Genomic DNA, 19,229 nt, shown 5'->3' with positions numbered 1-19,229 from the left:
ACATTTGTCAAGCAACAGCTATAAGCTAGGCAACTTTATAGTTCCAGTTGATTTCTCCTAGCAGCCCAGTGAAGTATTGGCATAATTTGCTCCACTTGAAACTGTGTCTCAGAGAGGTTAAATGCTTGCTGAGAACCACATGTGTAATAAATGGTAGAGTTATGACTCACACCCAGGTTTTTGCTATTTCCTCTACACCAAATTGCCTCTCACTACACCGTGCTGCTTTCTGTACTGCCCCTCTACATGCTGTATGGACTGCAGCAGAGTCGCCTTCTCTGCCTGCAGCTTTTGACCATGCCATTCCATTCCTTAAAAATAGAACTTCCTGTATTTCATGATTATAAAAGTAATATATGATTGCCAAGGAAATTTGGAAAATAAAAGTATTTCTGGCTGATCTTTCTATGCATATATAATACATAAGTAATTAATATTATACTGTATATGCTACATATAAAGTTCAGTATCCTGATACATTTTACTCAACATTATGTTGTACTTCCCCATATTAGTAAAAAAAAATCACTGTAAAAATAATTTCAGTGTACTGTTTCATCCTATGGACATACAATAAATAAATTTATTCCCCTGTTGTTGATCATTTAGGTTGTTTCCAATTTTTCACTATTATAAATAATGCTTAAGTAAAAGTCCTTCTACATAAATCTTTGTGCCCATCTCTGATTATTTCCTTAGGATAAATTCCTAGAAGTGGAATTACTGGGTCAAAGGGTATGAACACATTTAAGACTCTTGATGCATGTTGCCAAATTGCTTTCCAGAAAGGTTGTACCAATTTACACTCCCAGCAGCAATGTATGAGAGTGCCCGTCTCATCGCCCCCTCGTCAACATTGAGTATTATCATTCTTTTAATCTTCAAAAAATGGTATTATGTTTTTTTATTTGCATTTACTTGATGACTAGTGGGACTGAACATTGTTCTTGTGTTTATTAGCCATTTGTATTTGTTCTTCTGTGTACTGTCTGTTCTTTTTATGCCCTCATTTTTCTATTGACGTCTTAGTGGTTTTTTTTTTTCTAATTAATTGAGATCTTTATATAGTAAGGATATTAATGTCCTATTAATTTTTAAGACTCTTTACTAAATGTCCATGGATTACCTTCCTGATTTTCCTCATTACTTCCCTGTTTGCTCCTTTTCACCATATGGTAGTAAATCTACCTACCTCCCCTTTATCTGTTGCTCTCATTCCCATTTCTAAACTTTTTTTTTCTCTCTTGGTTGGTCTTCTAAACTATATCTTCTCTATTAATCCTTCATAAATTAATGGGAATGAAGTTGAGATATCTGACATTTTGCCCCCTAAATAAATTTCAGCTCTCACTCAATTAAAACATTTTCACTATTTTTATTTTAAAGTAATTTATCACTTGCTTGGTTAAATTTGTCTTTGTGATTGTTGTTTGTCTTTACTGGTGTAAGTGTCTAAAGATTAGTTACGTTATTTAATATACTTTTTACTGTATACACAGTGCAGTTTATAGATAGATGCTTAAATATTTTTGAAGGTGGAAGAATATTACAAAGTGGGGGTTTGAGCATGCATGTTAAAATGTTTATTTATTTCTTAAGAACGCTGGTAATATAATTTTATTTTTCTCTCTTTTCCTTCCATCTCCTATCAATTAAAAAAAAAAGGAAGCAATAGAGGCCTTTAATATTCCTAATAGTAGCAAATTCATCTTCATGCTGAGTACCAGGGCTGGAGGGCTCGGAATTAACTTGGCAAGTGCTGACGTGGTTATACTCTATGATTCAGACTGGAATCCACAGGTGGACCTGCAAGCTATGGTTAGTTACCTTTAATGATATCAGAAATGTATCTTCGGTGAGAAAACTATTGCTATTCATAAAGCATGAAAGTAATTTATGATGAAAGGGTGACAGCAGTCTTTGGGAAGTTTGGTAGATGTTAAAATAGATTTTTTTGGAAAACAAAGTTGCTATGCTAATTGCAAAAACAAATGAAATGAAAACAGATAGATGCCAAATCTAACTGTAGCATTTCTGTGTTGATTCTGGCTTTTATCATGAAACACAAATGTAATTTTTCCGCACTCCTAAATATTGAAGAAGATACATTCATGTTTGAATGATAAGGGATTAAAAATTAGTCTCTAAGTATTATTCTGCTCAACAACTAAATATATTAAAATCCTTAGCACTAAAATTGGGAGAGGTAGGATTTTAACATCTGTAATGAGACAACTGGGGCAAGAAGGTGAAAATGTAACAAAGGAATATATTCCAGGAAAACATTTGCTACCTAGAGACACTCTCAGAAACTACTCCACCCTAAAAAATTCAAGGAGCTTTTCTTACTTTTAATCATGGTATCATTTATTGAACTAGAGCTACAAATTCAGTCACTGTGACTCAAATTTTAAGGTGAATATAATTTCAGAAGTAAAAAGATACAAAATAGCTATGCATTCAAAATCCCCAGAATTTTTGGGACAATTGACTGTCTTTGGAAACAAAATCATATGCCAATGAGGCAGAGCTTAGAAGTCCTCCCTTTTCTTTTGTAATAGAGAATTGAAAATATGTACATTAGGACATTTTAAAATCCACATGCTTTGGCATGCTGCTGCTGGTGCTGTCACTTCAGTTGGACTCTGACTCTGCGACCCTGGACTGGAGCCCAGCAGGCTCCTCTGTCCATGGGATTCTCCAGGCAAGAATAATGGAATGGGTTGTTATGCCCTCCTCCAGGGGATCTTCCCAACCTTAGGATCTAACCTGCGTCTCTTATGTCTACTGCATTGGCAGGCAGGTTCTTTACCACTAGCACCAATTATTACTACTTTAACATGTTGATCTGACTCGGTAAGAGTAAGTCCCGGTAAGTTAGTGTTAGTGAACGGGAAAGTCTGTTGATAACACTTCATTTCCTTAAAAGTGTTAGAATATAGCTGATCTTTCACAATTTACTAATTTGAGTTGGAAATGTAAATGTGTGTAGGGGTGTTGCATTCTCTTTCAGCATGCTGTGTTGAAACTGTTACTGGTGCTGGTGTTTTTATATTTAGTACAGGGCTGTTTGAAACTTGTTTCTTTGCTTTTTTTTTTTTTTTGTTTGTTTGCTCAGCTACCCTTCTTCCTTCACATATTTGCTGAGAGCTTCTGGGCTTTTTAAAAATACTCCCCCTAGCTGTTTATCTGTTATCAGAACTTGCCACCTGTCACCTTTACCAACTGTAAACCACAGGACCAAATTCTAGACCATACAGTAAGGGTATTAATCTCCCATTAGTGTTTATGACCCTTTACTGCAGATCGCTGAATTGCCTCAGTAAGCAGAAAGAACTGCTTGCTGATGAGAGAAAGCTGACTTTTGCCACCATAGCAACCCTTGTTAACTACTTTGCCCCTCACTTAAAAATCTCCTCGCTAGGGTGGAAGGTGTTTTTATTTAATAGCTTAAAGTTACTCAGTAACTCAGTCAGGAACCTTTCAGTTCTTTTTTCAGCTCTTTTTAGACCTTATCTTCAAGGGCTTTTGTCTTTTGTTCTTCTGGAAATTTCCATTAATGATACAGCAGAATATTTGTGGATTTCTTTGTTCCCAGGGTTCTCTAGATAGTCTTAACATTCATTATCCTTCTTTCAAAAGTGGCCACTCTAAAGAGATCAGGAACTAATTTTATTTTCAGAATTTTATAGCGTAAGCTAGCTATACCATACGTTTTATCCAGAATACCCAGTGTCTTATATTAGGATTTTTTTTTACTAGGATCGTGCACATCGTATTGGTCAGAAGAAGCCAGTACGTGTGTTTCGTCTCATCACTGACAACACTGTTGAAGAAAGGATTGTTGAAAGAGCTGAGATAAAACTGAGACTGGATTCAATTGTCATACAACAAGGTATTTATATGTGTAAACTTACTTAGATGTTTCTTTGGAAAAACACATACAGTTTTCTTCAAAGGAGATTACTTTTAATGATAGTTGACCAAAATCTGCAATCTTAGAGAAGAAAGTCAAATTAAAAAAAAATCCCTATTTTGAAACCTTGTGTTCAGTATATGGGGTAGGTAGTTGAACCTCTCTAGCTTATAGTTGAATGTCAATGGCATGTCTTTTGAAGTACTTGATATTATGTAGCAGATAAAAGTTTGGCTTAAAAATTTTAAATTATGTATTAGAGGGTGTCTTTTCATACAGAGAAATTTGATCTGAGAATTGAAGCTTGAACATGAAAAAATGTTTTTGTCTTCCTGTGTTTTAAGTTAATTTTATAGAAGGAAATTCATATTGAAATGGAAGGTATGGTAGAAGAAAAACTTGCAGGGTTATTCATTTAAAAAACTACTTCAAAGTTCACTAATTTTCTGCTGTAAAGCTTTACTTATGGTTAAATGTGTGCTTAGTCACTCAGTCGTGTCAGACTCTTGTGACCCCATAGACTGTAGCCTGCTGGGCTCCTCTGTCCTTGGGATTCTCCAGGCAAGAATACTGGAGTGGATTGCCATTTCCTTCTCCAGGGTATCTTCCCGACACAGGAATTGAACCCAGGTCTCCTGCATTGCAGGCAAACTCATGGTTAAATGTAGTAGTGTCTGATTAGAACTATTATGCTATGCTTTCTCTGAAATATCATTGAATATATACAATTTTTATTTTTATTATTAGGAAGACTCATTGACCAACAGTCTAACAAGATGGCAAAAGAGGAAATGTTGCAAATGATACGTCATGGAGCCACCCATGTTTTTGCTTCTAAAGAAAGTGAGCTAACAGATGAAGACATTACAACTCTTCTAGAAAGAGGGGAAAAGAAGGTAGGTTAAAATGGCTTTTTGTTTTCCAGATCGATTGCTTTAAATCGACATACTTCAGCATAGTTATTGTATTGCATTGTTGCAAATGCATGTTTCAAATGCATGTTTCAGAGAACATGTTACATGTCCTCTGTAAGAATTTGTAGATTTATATCTAGGGATAATTTAGTATTTTTTATATTTTTAGTTTAATTTTTGGTGAGAAAGACTAAGAGCCAGAGTTTAAAATCAAGTGACCTTATACCTCATACTTATAATATTGGCATTTACTGTACTTAAGAGCCAAGTAAATTTTTTGTTTAATCACTTCTATCAGGACTGCGTTTTACGACCTTTCTTTTTGCATGGGATTAGAAATTATCTTGGAGAAGGAAATGGCAACCCACTCCGGTATTCTTGCCTAGAGAATTCCGTGGACAGAGGAGCCTGGTGAGCTGCTGTCCATAGGGTTGCACATAGTCGGACATGACTGAAACAGTCCACCAGGCTCCTCTGTCCATGGAATTCTCTAGGCAAAAATACTGGAGTGGGTCGCCATGTCCTTCTCCATTCTGTCTCTGACTTATTTCATTTAGCATAATAGCCTCAAGGTCCATCCATCCTGTCTCTAATGGCAGGATTTCCTTCTCTTTAACAGCTGAATAATATTCCATTGTATTCATATACACTACATTTTCTTTATCTATTCATCCATCGATGGACATTTAGGTTGTATTCCTATCTTGGCTATTGTAAATAGTGCTGCAACAAACATGGGGGTAAAGGTATCTTTTCGAATTAATGAGTTCATTTCCTTCAAATAAATACCCTGAAGTGGAATTTAGAATTGCTGGATCAATGGTAGCTCTATTTTCAATTTTTAGAGCAAACTTCATACTGTTTTCCTTGGTGGCTGTACCAGTACCAATAGTGCACAAGGGTTCCTCTTTTTCCACATCCTCACCAACACTTGCTATTTCTTGTCTTTTTGATAATAGCTATTCTAGCAGGTGTGAGATGATATCTCCTTGTGGCTTTGACTTGCATTTCCCTGGCAATTATTGATATTGTGCACCTTTTCATGTATCTGAGGTTATATGTTGGATTTTGAGCAATCTTGTACTACTATGTTTCATATTAGTGTGCAGATGTGTTGTTTAGTCCAAGTTTGCCTTTGTTTTAGCATTGCCATATGTCCCATTAAAATTATGCAGCAGAAATTATAATAGGGCTATATTTTCAATGATGAAAGATTTTAGAGAAAGCCTTAGTGAGAGCACTTAAGAAGAACCATTGAAATATTTAAAATACTTGGGGTAAATTAAATTTATATTCAAGTTTGATGTTAGCATTGCATTATTACCTTGTAAATGAACAGATTTTATATTTCATATCAATAATTGCCTTTAAAAAGACAGAGAAGTCACAGATTTTTATAAGTAATTCAGTGATAATTTTCTGATTTCAATGCATTCAACTTTAGACTGCAGAGATGAATGAACGCTTGCAGAAAATGGGAGAGTCTTCTCTGAGAAATTTTAGAATGGACATTGAACAAAGTTTGTACAAGTTTGAAGGAGAAGATTATAGAGAAAAACAGAAGGTAACTTTTTACTGTCAACCGTTAGATTCTCAGATTAGCATTTCTTCCCATAACAATTAAATATTTAACAAAACACTGGCATTTACCTGTTACAATACTCTTCTATAGAGTGAGAGTTATGTAGGTCAAAATGATCTTATCCATGGGCTATGTTTAATATATTCTGCTGGTTGTTTATTGTTATTATTATTACCACTATCATCATTATCATTTTTGCTGTTGCTGCTATTACTGTACCACTACTTTCGTTTTTGAGAAGTAGTATAGGATTGTGGTTGAGTTCCTGGATTCTGAAGCTGAAATCATAACTCTATTACTAATTAAGTGACTTAAAATTTTTTTTAGTTGAAGTATAGTTGATTTACAATGTTGTGTTAGTTTCAGGTATACAGCAAAGCAATTCAGTTATATGTGCACATATTTTTTTTTCAGATTCCTTTCCGTTATAGGTCATTACAAAATATTGAGTATAGTTCCCTGTGCTGTACAGTAGGCCCTTGTTGGTTATCTATTTTATATATAGTAGTGTGTATATGTGAATCCCAAACTCCTGATTTATCCCTCCTCCCCTTTCTCCTTTGGTAACCATAATCAAGTGACTTAAGATAATCAGTGTTTTCACCAATCAAATGGAGGTTGTAGTAATTACATTTTAGAGTAATTAGAACAAAATGTGCAGTATTTAGTATTAATTACATTAGTAATAATATTATTGTTGACATATAGTTTGTTAAATGCTGGAAGGACTTTGTTACAGGTGGTCTCATAAAATAATGCCTTGTAATATACTTCATGGGCCACAAAGTTCCCTTGAAAAAATGTGAATTTTGTTTATTTTCTCTGTTTAAACTGAAATTATGGCTGTAATTTTTAAAACTTTTAATATTGAAATGGCTTTAGACTTTATTGCAAAAAATAGTACAGAGTTCACATGTATCCTTCACTCAGCTTCCCATGTTAACAATTTACCTAATCATATTACAGTGATCAAGTATAGAAAGTTAACCTTTTCCCCCAGTACCCTAGTATCCTTTCCCTGTTCCAGGGTTTACAATCCAGGATACCACTTTGCAGTTTCTAAAAACAGTTTTATTTTTTAGAGCAGTTTTAGGTTCATAGCAAAAAGGAGTGGAAAATACAGAGTTCCCATATTCTATCTGCGTCCCTCCAAGAGCTTCCTACACTATCAACATCTCATTGAACATCTGTTGAACCTACATTGACATATCATTATCATGCAAATGTCATCATTTACATTAGGGTTCACTTTTGGAATTGTACAGTCTATGGATTTCGATAAATTTATAAATGATTGATATCCACCATTATAATATCATCCAGGATGGTTTCATTGCCCTAAAAACCCTCCGTGTGCTGCCTAGTAATCCCACCTTCCCCTCAGCCCCTGACAACAATTGATCTTTGTACTATTGCCATAGTTTTGCCCTTTCCAGAATATTATGTTGTTGGAATCATACAATATGTAGCCTTTTCTGCTTGGCTTCTTTCACTTAGTAATATGCATTTAAAGTTCCTTTGTGTCTTTTCATGACTTGATGGCTCATTTCTTTGTAGTGCTGAGATCCATCTCTGATGTACTACAGTTTATTTATGCATTTATCTACTGAAGGACATCTTGATTGCTTCCAAGTTTTGGTATTATGAATAAAAGCTGCCATAAACATTCATGTGCTGGTTTTTGTGGGGATATAGATTTTCAACTCTTTTGGGTAAATCCCAAGGAGCACGGCTGTTGGATTCTATGGTAGTGGTGGTGGTCTAGTTGCTAAGTCAAGTCTGACTCTTGCGACCCCGTGGACTGTAGCCTACCAGGCTCCTCTGCCCATGGGATTTCCCAGGCAAGAATACTGGAGTGGGCCGCCATTTCCTTTTCCAGGGGATCTTCCCGACCCAGGGATAGAACCCAGGTCTCCTGCACTGCAGGTAGTTTCTTTACCAACTGAGCCACCAGGGAAGCCCCGATTGTATGGTAAGAATATTTAATTTTGTAAGAAACTGACAACCTGTCTTCCAAAATGGTCATACTGTTTACATTCTCATGGGCAGTGAATGGGGCTTCCCAGGTGGCACAGTGGTGAAGAATCTGCCTGCCAGTGCAGGAGATGTGGGTTCGATACCTGGGACACGACTGAGCAAGCATGCAGTGTAGTAGTATGTCTTTTGTTTTAATTTGTATTTCACTGATGAATGATGTGGAACATATTTTCACTTGCTTATTTGCTATCTGTGTATTTCATTAGGGAGGTGTCTGTTCAGATCTTTTGCCCATTTAAAAATCAGATTGGGTATTGTCTTATTATTGAGTTTTAAGAGTTCTTTGTATATTTTGGATAACAGTCTTTTATCAGCTGTCTTTTTTTTTTTTTAATAAGACAAGATTTATTTCTTCTCAGAGTTTACATGAAACATTGGCTGGTAGTCAGATAGGTCTTTTGCAAACACTTTCTCTCAGTCTGTGGCTTGTCTTCTCATTGTCTTCACATTGCATTTCATTGCTGTGTCTCCTTGGTCTCTTCTAATCTGTGATAGTTCTCAGTCTTTCTTTGTTTTTCATGACCTTGACACTTTTGAACAGCGTTTTTCTGCTGTCTTGTAGTTTGTCTTTCACTTTGGGTTTTTGTTTTTTTTTTCATGATTTGATTGAGATTATGCATTTTTGACAAGAATGCCTTGGAAGGGATGTCCTGTCTTTCTCAGTACATCATACCAGGGAACATGATGTCACTATGTTGTGTTACTGGGGACATTAATCTTAGTCACTTTGTTGAGGTGGCACCTGCTGGATTTTTCCACTGTAGAGTTACCAATTTTCCCTTTGTAATTGATAAATATTTTGGTGGGGGGAGCTACTCCTCAAACTTTTACAACACTGATTTTGGCATCTCTTGGTAGAGTTTGCCTACAGTAGTTATTGGGGCATTTACCTAATGGTAATTTTGTATTTCCTTCATTCCATCTATATTTGTTAATTGGGGTTTTTCTGTAAGGAAAAGCTGTCCCTTCTCCCCATTTATTTATATACTCATTTATTTATATCAGCATGGACTTAAGAATATTTTTTCAGTTATAATACAATTCTGTCATTTTTATTTTGTTACTCAAATTGTTCTGTAAAGCTGTTATATTTTTTAACTGGCAGAATGAATTTTTAAAATAATAAAAGCTTATTCTTGGGTATTGATTTTATTGAAAAATGAGAGGTGAGTCATTTTAATTTGCATTGCAACTAGTATGGTGATAATGCTTTGTTGCTACCATTATTCCTGGTTAGTTTTTAGTATCTTGACCAAAATATTCCATCTCTAACTTAATTGAGACCATTTATGGTTTACTCTGATGAGATGGAGGTGATAGCCTGCATGCACAGCGTAGAAACTGCCTTCCTAATATGCTGTTTAGATCTCATTATGTGACTTTTTAAAAATTAATTTTGCAGTTATTCCTATGGGCTTATTGGTTTTAAGAGTGTTTTTTAAAGTAGAAAATATTAAACAGTGAAGAGTCTAACCATCACTGGTGCATCTTATCTACATTCTTAGGGAAAAATTAGGCTTAATAAAATATTTGTCATTTCTAATATAACAAATTTTCCTGTGCTTCTAAGCAAATAATGAGGTGCAGATAACAAAAATTTTAATAACAATTATGATGACATACTTTTTTATATACTTTTATAATTGAATGATTAAATCAGAATTTATCTGAATATTCTGAATTGAGATTATATTTTATTATGTGTTTCCTTATTTTTTAGATAGGTTCTTAAAATAGGTTCATAATATCCTTTGAAAAGAATTGAAAACTTGCAAGAATGTTGTTCATACATATCATGGAAATTGCACAGTAAGGGAGATTTTCATATAAGATTTGCTGAACTAGTTGCATTAGTTCATAACCATACTTGATGAATTAAGTCACAGTGTCTGACATTGATTCTGAATAAATTGACCTAAATAAGTTTGTATTAATGTACTCTTATCTAAAACTAATTTAGCATGTTTGTTCTGTTTTTGAAAGTTTAGGAATTGGCCTTTAATACTTGTTTCAAATTTGAATACCTAGACCTTCACACAAGTATAGGTTAAATGGCCAGATACATTACTTTTAGAAAGTCGTTATTATTGATTTATTTTAACCCCAATTGAGACAAATAAAATATTGGTTATTGAAAAATGTCTTTTCCATTACTGTCATCTCACATTAGCCCATCTGAGGGGAAAAACAAAACAACTCATTTCACTGTTGTGAGTATTTCTCATTTTACATAAACTCACATTATACTATCCATCTCTTATGAACTTACAGAATTAAAAGAGACATTTAGTCTAACAAAGAACTATTTTTTTCTGTCTCACAGATGTTTCCATATGTGGATGCCGCCATTTTACTTGACTTTATCTTTTGCTTCTTTAGACACTGAGAATTTGTAGATTTCTAACCATTCTAGTCACCTTAGTTAATTATTAGCTTAAAAAATACTTAAAATGTATTATCCACTCTTAAAACTCAACCTGTAGATGTGGTCAAATAGAGTGGGACCATTAATTGTAGATTAGTGGCCAGTTTTATGTAAAAGCACTAGGCTAGGTAGTGTGAAATCAAGAAAAATATCTGAGCTAGAAAACCATACCTCAGACTCTAGAACTTCATTTTGTCACTTTTGTATATTGACTTTTAAATAACTTTTTCTAGCTGATATCAGGGTAAAGTTTTGTAATGCTACCAAATCATTGTCTACCAAATGCTACCAAATCACCCCACTTTGGATGTTTAATAATAGCTTACATTTAGCTCTTGGCAGTCTACCTAATGCTTTCACATATATGGTCACATGTAATCCTCAGGTAGGTATTATTATTATTACCACTTTACAGATGGAAAAAATAATTTCTTCAAAGTTATACAGTTGATAAAGTGGCAGAACCTGTTTCAAATTCAAGTCTTTCTGATTCCACTGGCTTGTCCCACAGCTACCTTACCAAGAGGTCTCATTTTAAAATTTCTCTTGATTTGAAGGGATATGTGGCTGTCATGTTGATATTCAGTATTTTATGCTTTTCAACTGTTTTCTAATTCATACACTTAACAGAGTTACCAGAACCAATGTTAGTCTTCCTCCAGTATTAAGTCACTATTTATTTTGACATAAAATATTAACCAGATTGTACAAATTCTTCTCAATTACTAATAAGGAAGAGCTAAGCTTCACACATACTTAAAAAGAAAAAAAAACCAAAACCATCCTTGCACCTAAAATTGCTATATAAAACGAGGTTTTGGAATTTGGGATATATAGCTGTGACTTAAAAACACTTTTTGTTTTGAAGTATAGTTGATTTACAATATCGTGTTAGTTTCAAGTGTACAGCATAGTAATTTAGTTATTTTTTCAGATTCTTTTGAGGTGCATGTATCTCTTCCAGTGAGAGTTTTACAAATCAAGTTTTGATTCTTCCTAATGCTTTGGTTTTCTCACACTTCTACAGCCTTGATGTACTGGATATTTATAAAACAATTTGGAGTAATTAAGCTCTGCATTCTTGTTTTTGTGTACAGCTTGGAATGGTGGAATGGATTGAACCTCCCAAACGAGAACGCAAAGCAAACTATGCTGTGGATGCCTACTTCAGAGAGGCTTTACGTGTTAGTGAGCCGAAGGTTCCAAAGGTAAAGCAGTATGAGGCCAGGTTTCATGTCCTATATCAGAATTCTCTTGTAGCATGGTCTCTGATTCAGATGTACTTATATTAGTGCTAAATCTTAGTCTCTAAAATATAACAATACAGAAAAGTACTTGATATGCCCCAGCCTTATGAATGGATTCCATTGTATTTATTTTTCTACATATAAAAGAAATAATAAAAGATAAGTTCACTTAATGAACTGAAAACAAATATGTGTGTAATGCATTTTTTCCCCCACAGGCTCCACGACCTCCAAAACAGCCAAATGTTCAGGATTTTCAATTTTTCCCACCACGTTTATTTGAGCTCCTTGAAAAGGAAATTCTTTATTATAGGAAGACAATAGGCTATAAGGTAATTTTTCAGTTTTTTAGATTAGCATAATATAATCTTTTAAGCTAATGTAATGTATTAAGCTAGACTAGAAAGTGTTCCATTTTAATGTGAGAGAACCTAAGAGTAAATAAATATAGTGGTGTTTTTAAAATCAAAGAGAAGGTTTTACTATAAGTAAAGCATCAAACTACCCAGTCACCAGTGAGATCATCACAAAATGAGATTAATGGAGAATTATCTACTATTTCAAAAATATTTTAAAATATTAAAAATTCATTTTATTTTAATAATGCTAGTGTTCAAGTGCTCAAAGAATATGTAGAATAAGCAATAGGTATGTATTTAGATAGAAGTGAATGTATGGTAGATGATAAATTTTTGATTGTTTTCCTCAAAATGACCAAGAAATAGTATTTTCATGTTGATTGTTCATAGATTGATAGAAGCCCCGTTGGTGGTTAATAGATTATGTTCACTTAGGTGTTAAAATAATGATAAATATTATAGTGAATTGTGGAATTTAAAAATGATCTTTTGGAATTCAAATTTCTTATTCATATAGGTAGATAGGAACCTATTTATAGTGAGTGAAATTTAAAGTTTGTGATACTAAAGCTATCACATTGAGAGATTAAGCATTCCAGGCTATTTCTGTATGTTGAAATTGGCTTCCTAGTGAATGGAAAGAGATGACCAACGGTATAATAATTGATAGTATGAACAAAATTATGCAGATATTAACACTCATATAATTTTATGAAGATTTTTGTTTTATGAATTGAATGCTGTGTTTTAAAATTTATTGTGAATCTTTATCACAAGTGGAACTATGACCAATCATTTTGATTAGTAGCTGTCATGTGCCTAGAAGAGCTTCATATAGGTATATATATATACATATATATGTATATATATATATAAATATATATAAGATATTTAGTTAGTTCATATTTTGGAACTGAATGACTCTCTGGAATGTTTCTACTATGTGTCCAGAGTTGGAGCACTGTCTTTTGAAATAGAACAAAAAAGTTTTGCTTGCTGTTTATGTACCAAAGTTTAGATATATTTAAATAGGGATAAGAAACTTAAGGTGAATGTAAGTGGAAATGTATATATAAATAGGAACAAGAAAGTTAGGGTGAATATAAATGTAAACATTTATAAATAAAGTGGTTAGTTATAATCTGGTTAGGGAAATGTGATTAAATTTGAATGTATTTAACCAACAGGACTGGATAAAATCCTTCTTAGGAAGTTGTAGAAGAGTAAAGTACTCGCGGTTGAACATCAGATCAGGTATAAAACCAGCTTCAAAGAAAGTGAAAACAGCGATATGTTTGAAGAAACAGGGAAATTATAGGTTCAAAATGTAAAATAAAAATAGTAAAATTAATAAAGTAGTGAATAAGATTTCATGAGGTAAGCATATATATACATGATCCCACTAGGGATTATTAAACATTTTAGATCATTATTTTCTGTTACTTTTATTGACTGTTATTAGTGAGACTTGAAAGGAGAATCAAATTGAAATGTTAGACCTCAGTTAGTAATCAACCAAATATCTGTGTAGAACATCTTATAATTGACTAATGCTTTACCACTTCATTTGATTTCTAAGAAATGCTATGAGATAGGTGTTGTTTTCACCTCTATATAATAGATGAGGAAACAAGTTTGGAGAGGTTAAATGACTTGTTCAAGGTCAGGTAGCTAACAGAGTTGCCAAAGGTGCAAACTTTGGCAACAGAGATGCCAAAGGTGGTCTCAAACACAGGTCCTAAGCATTCAAACGCTATGCTCTTACCACTCAGACATTTGGGGCTATTTCTGCATGTGACATAACTCTGCTTCTTTCTGCAGCCCTAAATAAGGACTGTGTTTACAGTGGTTTGACATGGGAGGTGAGCCAAGTGGTAGTCAAGTAGCAGCAATAAAAAAATCACCTCTGCTAATAGAGCTGTTATACTCCTTCTTTGGAGATACTGAAATTCTGTTCCTGTGATAATATAGTGCCCACCACATTCTCACCACAGCTCTGGTTTTAATGTAAACAGTGACTGTCACTACAGGCAATTCTGGTTAGGGGTTGGGGGTCTTACATGAACAGTTGAGCAGTGGCCAGCTGGAAGGAGATGGAGGAGAGAGGAAACTTTACAAGAGAGAGGAATGAAAGTACAACTTTTAAAGGGTGATAGGGAGGAAGATGTGAGAAGAGAGGAAAGGGATGAGTGATGAGAGGGAAGATGGCGTGGAATCCATGCTATGGCACCTTCCTGTGTTCTGTTCTTCACCTCCTGGAGAGAAGTGACAAGAAAGGGAGTGTGAGTGAAAGGAGGGCTGTTTTTCATTTGATACATATTCATCGAGTGCTCCCCTGTGCCAGATTCTGTGCCAAGCTCTGAGGATAAACTGGTGAATAAGACAACGGGGTTCCTCACACATGGTACTTACATTTTAATGGGGGACACAGACATTACACTGAAAGCACAAAGTAGTGACTTTATTTGGTTTCATTGCTTATAAAGGGTGCTACGAGGGAGCATAACGTGGATATCTAATGTGGACTGGGAGGTCAGGGAGGTGGTCTCTAAGGATCAGCATTTAAGTTGAGATCAGAGAGATGCATAGGAATTAGCCAAGTGAAGTATGGAAGAGGATCACTAGGTTGGGGAGCCACAGATACAGAAGTGTTGTAGAAAGGAAGAGTGTCCCTTTAGAAACTGAAAGAAGGCCAGTGTTGCTAGGGAGTGGTGAGAAGGAGAATGATTTATGAGTGGGTTGAGTTGGATCATGTGGAGCATTGAACATTAATTATAGGTCATATTAATTAGGTGAAACTTTAGAGCAAAAGAAAGCCTTTGAGATGTTTTTTTAAGGCAGAGGGGTAGGTGGGCGATGGAATAACAACAGCAGATGCTTATTTAGTCCTTACTTGTGTTGCTTACTCTCCTCAGTTGTTTACAATGATTAGCTCATCCTTCTCAGAAGAGCCCTGAATCTACATACCTATTTTACAGTTGGGGAAACTGAGGCATAGAGAGGTTGAGTAATTTGCCCTGAGTAATTTGCTCAAGGTCAAACCACTTATAAGAGGTAGAGTATGATCAGCTTTACATTTTTAAAAACCGCTCTGGCTGCAACAGAGAATGGTGAGTTTCTCCAGGGAAACCAGCCAGGAAGCTGCCACAGTGTGAAGATGAAAAGATGGAGGTGGCTGGGAGTGTGGTGGTGGGTTGGAGGTGGAAGGAGAATGATCCCCTGGCACTCCACTCCTAGTCCCAAACTCTCCTCAGCCCCATCCCGGATTGCCTTTGTATTGTCTTAAGACTTCCCTTGGTCCTCCATATGCATACTTAGCTGAGGATTTACAAGACAAAGAAGAAAATATCCTGGATGTTGGTTCTTTCTGAACCTTGTCTCTTCCATTCTTTACCAGGGGCTACAGACCTGAGCTAAGGTGGGTGCTTTAATTGGGTGGGTCTTGTGTTTGAGTACAGTTGTCCCTCAGTATCTGCGGGGCATCGGTTCCAGAAGCCCCCACAGGTACCACAATCCGTGGATGCTCAAGTCTCTTATATAAAATGGCGTAGGATTTGCATATAACCTATGCAAATGCGTCCATATATTTTACATCATGTCTGTATTACTTATAATACCTAATCCAATGTAATTGCTATGTAAATAGGTATAAATACAATGTGAATGCTATGTAAATAGTTACCTGCATGCAACCAAAGCCAATTCACGTTTTGCTCTTTGGAACTTTCTGGAATTTTTTTTCTTGAATATTTTTTGATCTGAGGTTGCTTGAATCCACGGATGCAGAACCCACAGATACAGAGGGCCGACTGTATGGACAGATGAGCATGGCATGTTAATCATCTGCAAAAGCTTCCTGTTAAGGACGATGTGGTATTGATAAGTGTTGGGCATATCTTCTCAAGGATATCTAGCATTGATTTTTCCCCCCCCTACTAAACCTCCAGAAAACTCAACCTGAGCCACAAAAGTGAACGGAGCAATAGTTTGTTCTCAGATAAACGGGACCGTTGTGTTGAGTTTCCTGATATTCTGTACATAGTTAAGCTCTCAAAAAAGGGACTCCTCTCCCCCTTTTTGCTTAAATGATTGTTAGCCCAGGGATTAGAGTTTCTGTGTGAAGCTGGGGTCACTGTGGTGCATGGTTCCATTTTGCCCATTTTGAGTCCCCACAGTCACGTTCTGTGGTGGCTTGGGGTGGAGCTAGTGAGGGACTCAGTAGGCTTGAAGCAGTTGGTAAATAGCATTTTTCTCCAGGGCCTGCTTATTTGCATTTTTATTTCCTGTTGTGTTTTTTCCGCTCCATACTCGGCATGACAAAGTCACAGCAGTATTGTTGTTAATAAGATCTGGAATTGAAGAGTTTTGTTTTATTTGAAGCTGAGAGAAGTAGTTGTTTTGCTGTCACCACTTGGTGGAGAGCTGTGTATCATGTGCCTGTTTTCCCTGCTGTCTAAGTTTTGACCTTGTTGCAAGTTAGACATATTCAGAAGCTTCATTGCTCTTGTGACTTAAAGGAGTTCCCCTGATGCTTTTAATTACTTGTTCACTAAAATCTTTGTGTTGGAAGAAGGTGACTGAATTGAAATTTCAATTGCAGAATTTTAAAAATCCAGAGTATCCTGAAGTCCCATGAAGTCTAAAGACCTGCAGTGAGAGTTTTGCCGTAGTAGAAGCTGAAGAAGGCTGTAGAACATTCTAACATATATCTTCAGTAAAAAAATTCTTTAGAAGTGGATGTAAACATTTGACAAATGCAGGAAGTTCTATGATCTTTGTGAGTTTTGGTAATGTGTGGTTGTGGGCCACCTGTTTTGCTGTGGTAGAACTAAAATACGTGAGTTGATTTCAGGTCACTACTTTCATTTTGTGTGTTGTCACATTTAATTCTGTACTCCATATTTCTATGAAATGCTTGCTGAAACTCCTAAGAAACATGACCCTCCTAAAAGTTTTTCACTTTTCCGTGGAAAATAGCTCTTAATCACAAATTCCTTGCAATCTGACTAGAAATCTAAATAATAATTGAGCTGTTTTCTTGAAAGATAACTTCTTGTATGTTAAGTGTTGCTGGGGACCATCAGTGAGATATATACAATGTGAGTACTTGAGATACTATCTAGGTATCTGTTTGGTCTATTGGCCTATAATTTGTCTATTTAGTTCTTTTACAGCACTTTGAGATCAAGGGAAGCTTAGTGCTCATAAAACCTCATGAGGTGAAAAATGAATACCTTTTAAAAATAATAAATATTAAGAAGTAGATTATTTGTAGGAGAGACAGGAATTTAGGAATTTTGAGTCATTTCTAATTAAAAAATTCTAACAGCTATTTTTGAGTAATTTTTAGAATTAAAATAGTAAATGTAAAATTAAATGTCATTCTCAAGTTTTGCTGTATTAAAAATAGGAGCAGTGGATCCTAAAATCTAATGGGTATAATGTAATATTCTGATTTTGCCTTTATTAAAATTCAAGGGATGAATTTTTAGTATTGGGGAATATCTACATAGGAATAAGCAGTTTATTTTGTGTTGGTGTATTATTCATTTTCTATCATAAAAATGAGGTATTTGTGAAATTTTTTGTTAAAGTAAGGATTTTTGGGTATGCAAAGTTTGAAGCTATTTGGTAGAGCAATATCTTAAGATTAAATAGGTTTTCCTCAATTAAAATTAAAATTTGAGGCCAAAGTAACTTCACCAGCAATTTAAGGGGTCTGTTAAACTTTTAAAGCTGTGTCTGTAATTTTTTCAACATTTTATTATGAAAAAATTTCAAATATAGAAAAATGTTGAAATAATTATACAGTGAACACCACATATATTCTCCAATTTACATCTTACTATATTTGCTTTATCACCTATTTAACCATTTCTCCAGCTTTCTATCAAATGAATATCCTTAATTTTTTATGCATTTCTAAGTTGCAGACATATTTCACCCAAAAGCACTTCAATATGCATATTATTAGCCAGAGTTCAATATTTATTTGATTTTTAATATAAAATTTATATACATTGAAATATATAAATCTTGTGTATCATTTGATGAATTTTGACAAATGGTATGCCCACATAACTGAAGTCCCTACAAAAATGTAGAACATTACTGTCACCCCAGAAAGTGCATCTTTCCAGTCAATTCCCAAACCCACTCCCCAGATAAACTCACTGTTCTGATATTATTTTCCTCTGTAGATCAGGTTTTTTGTTCTAGAGTTTCACAGAAATGCAATCATATAATATTTGTAAGGCTTCTTTCACTTAGCATAATGTTTTTGAGATTCATCCATGTTGTCTCATTATCAATGGTTCATTCCTTTTTACTGCCGAGTACTATTCCATTGTAAGGAAATAGCACAGTTTGCTTATCTAGTCTCTTGTTGACGGACATCTGGACTGTTTTCTGGATTTTGGCTCTTGTAAGTAAAGCTGTTGTAAGCATTCTCCTAAAAGTCTTTGTGATAGTTCAGAGTGAAATTGCTGGTGTGCTGGTAATCTAACAGTGGAATTTAGCTATTGAAAAAAGTTACGTTAAACCATGCATATCACTGAACTACACTTCATTTTTAATTTACAGCTTCCTTTTCATTTCCATTTGCTATCATCCTAGGTCAGGTGATCATACCTCATTTCTAGATTAGTTTAGCTGGTTCTCTTGCCTCTAGTCGCTTCCCTACTTCAGTCCATCCAGCACAAGGTTTATAGGTGGTATAACACTACTCCTTTGTAATCTCCACTGGCTTG

At 34.9% G+C, this 19,229-nt stretch overlaps 1 protein-coding gene across 5 annotated transcripts in view; it reads left to right on the top strand.

Moving 5' to 3' along the window:
* Positions 1-19,229, top strand: part of SMARCA1 (SWI/SNF related, matrix associated, actin dependent regulator of chromatin, subfamily a, member 1) — a 70,497-nt gene that overhangs the window by 29,463 nt on the left and 21,805 nt on the right. For 3 of the 5 annotated variants that reach the window (XM_061135951.1, XM_061135953.1, XM_061135954.1), the window contains exons 13-19: positions 700-735; positions 1,666-1,818; positions 3,763-3,895; positions 4,664-4,812; positions 6,275-6,394; positions 11,972-12,082; positions 12,340-12,453. In XM_061135951.1, coding sequence (XP_060991934.1) covers positions 700-735; positions 1,666-1,818; positions 3,763-3,895; positions 4,664-4,812; positions 6,275-6,394; positions 11,972-12,082; positions 12,340-12,453 — 816 coding nt within the window. The remainder of the gene's footprint in view (positions 1-699; positions 736-1,665; positions 1,819-3,762; positions 3,896-4,663; positions 4,813-6,274; positions 6,395-11,971; positions 12,083-12,339; positions 12,454-19,229) is intronic. The other 2 variants (XM_061135952.1, XM_061135955.1) reach the window with 1 other exon arrangement.

This window comes from Dama dama, chromosome X, assembly GCF_033118175.1.
Source record: "Dama dama isolate Ldn47 chromosome X, ASM3311817v1, whole genome shotgun sequence".
In the NCBI taxonomy this organism is placed as follows: Eukaryota; Metazoa; Chordata; class Mammalia; order Artiodactyla; family Cervidae; genus Dama; species Dama dama.
The sequence above is the reverse complement of the archived record's forward strand: the minus strand, read 5'-3'. Positions and strand labels throughout refer to the sequence as shown.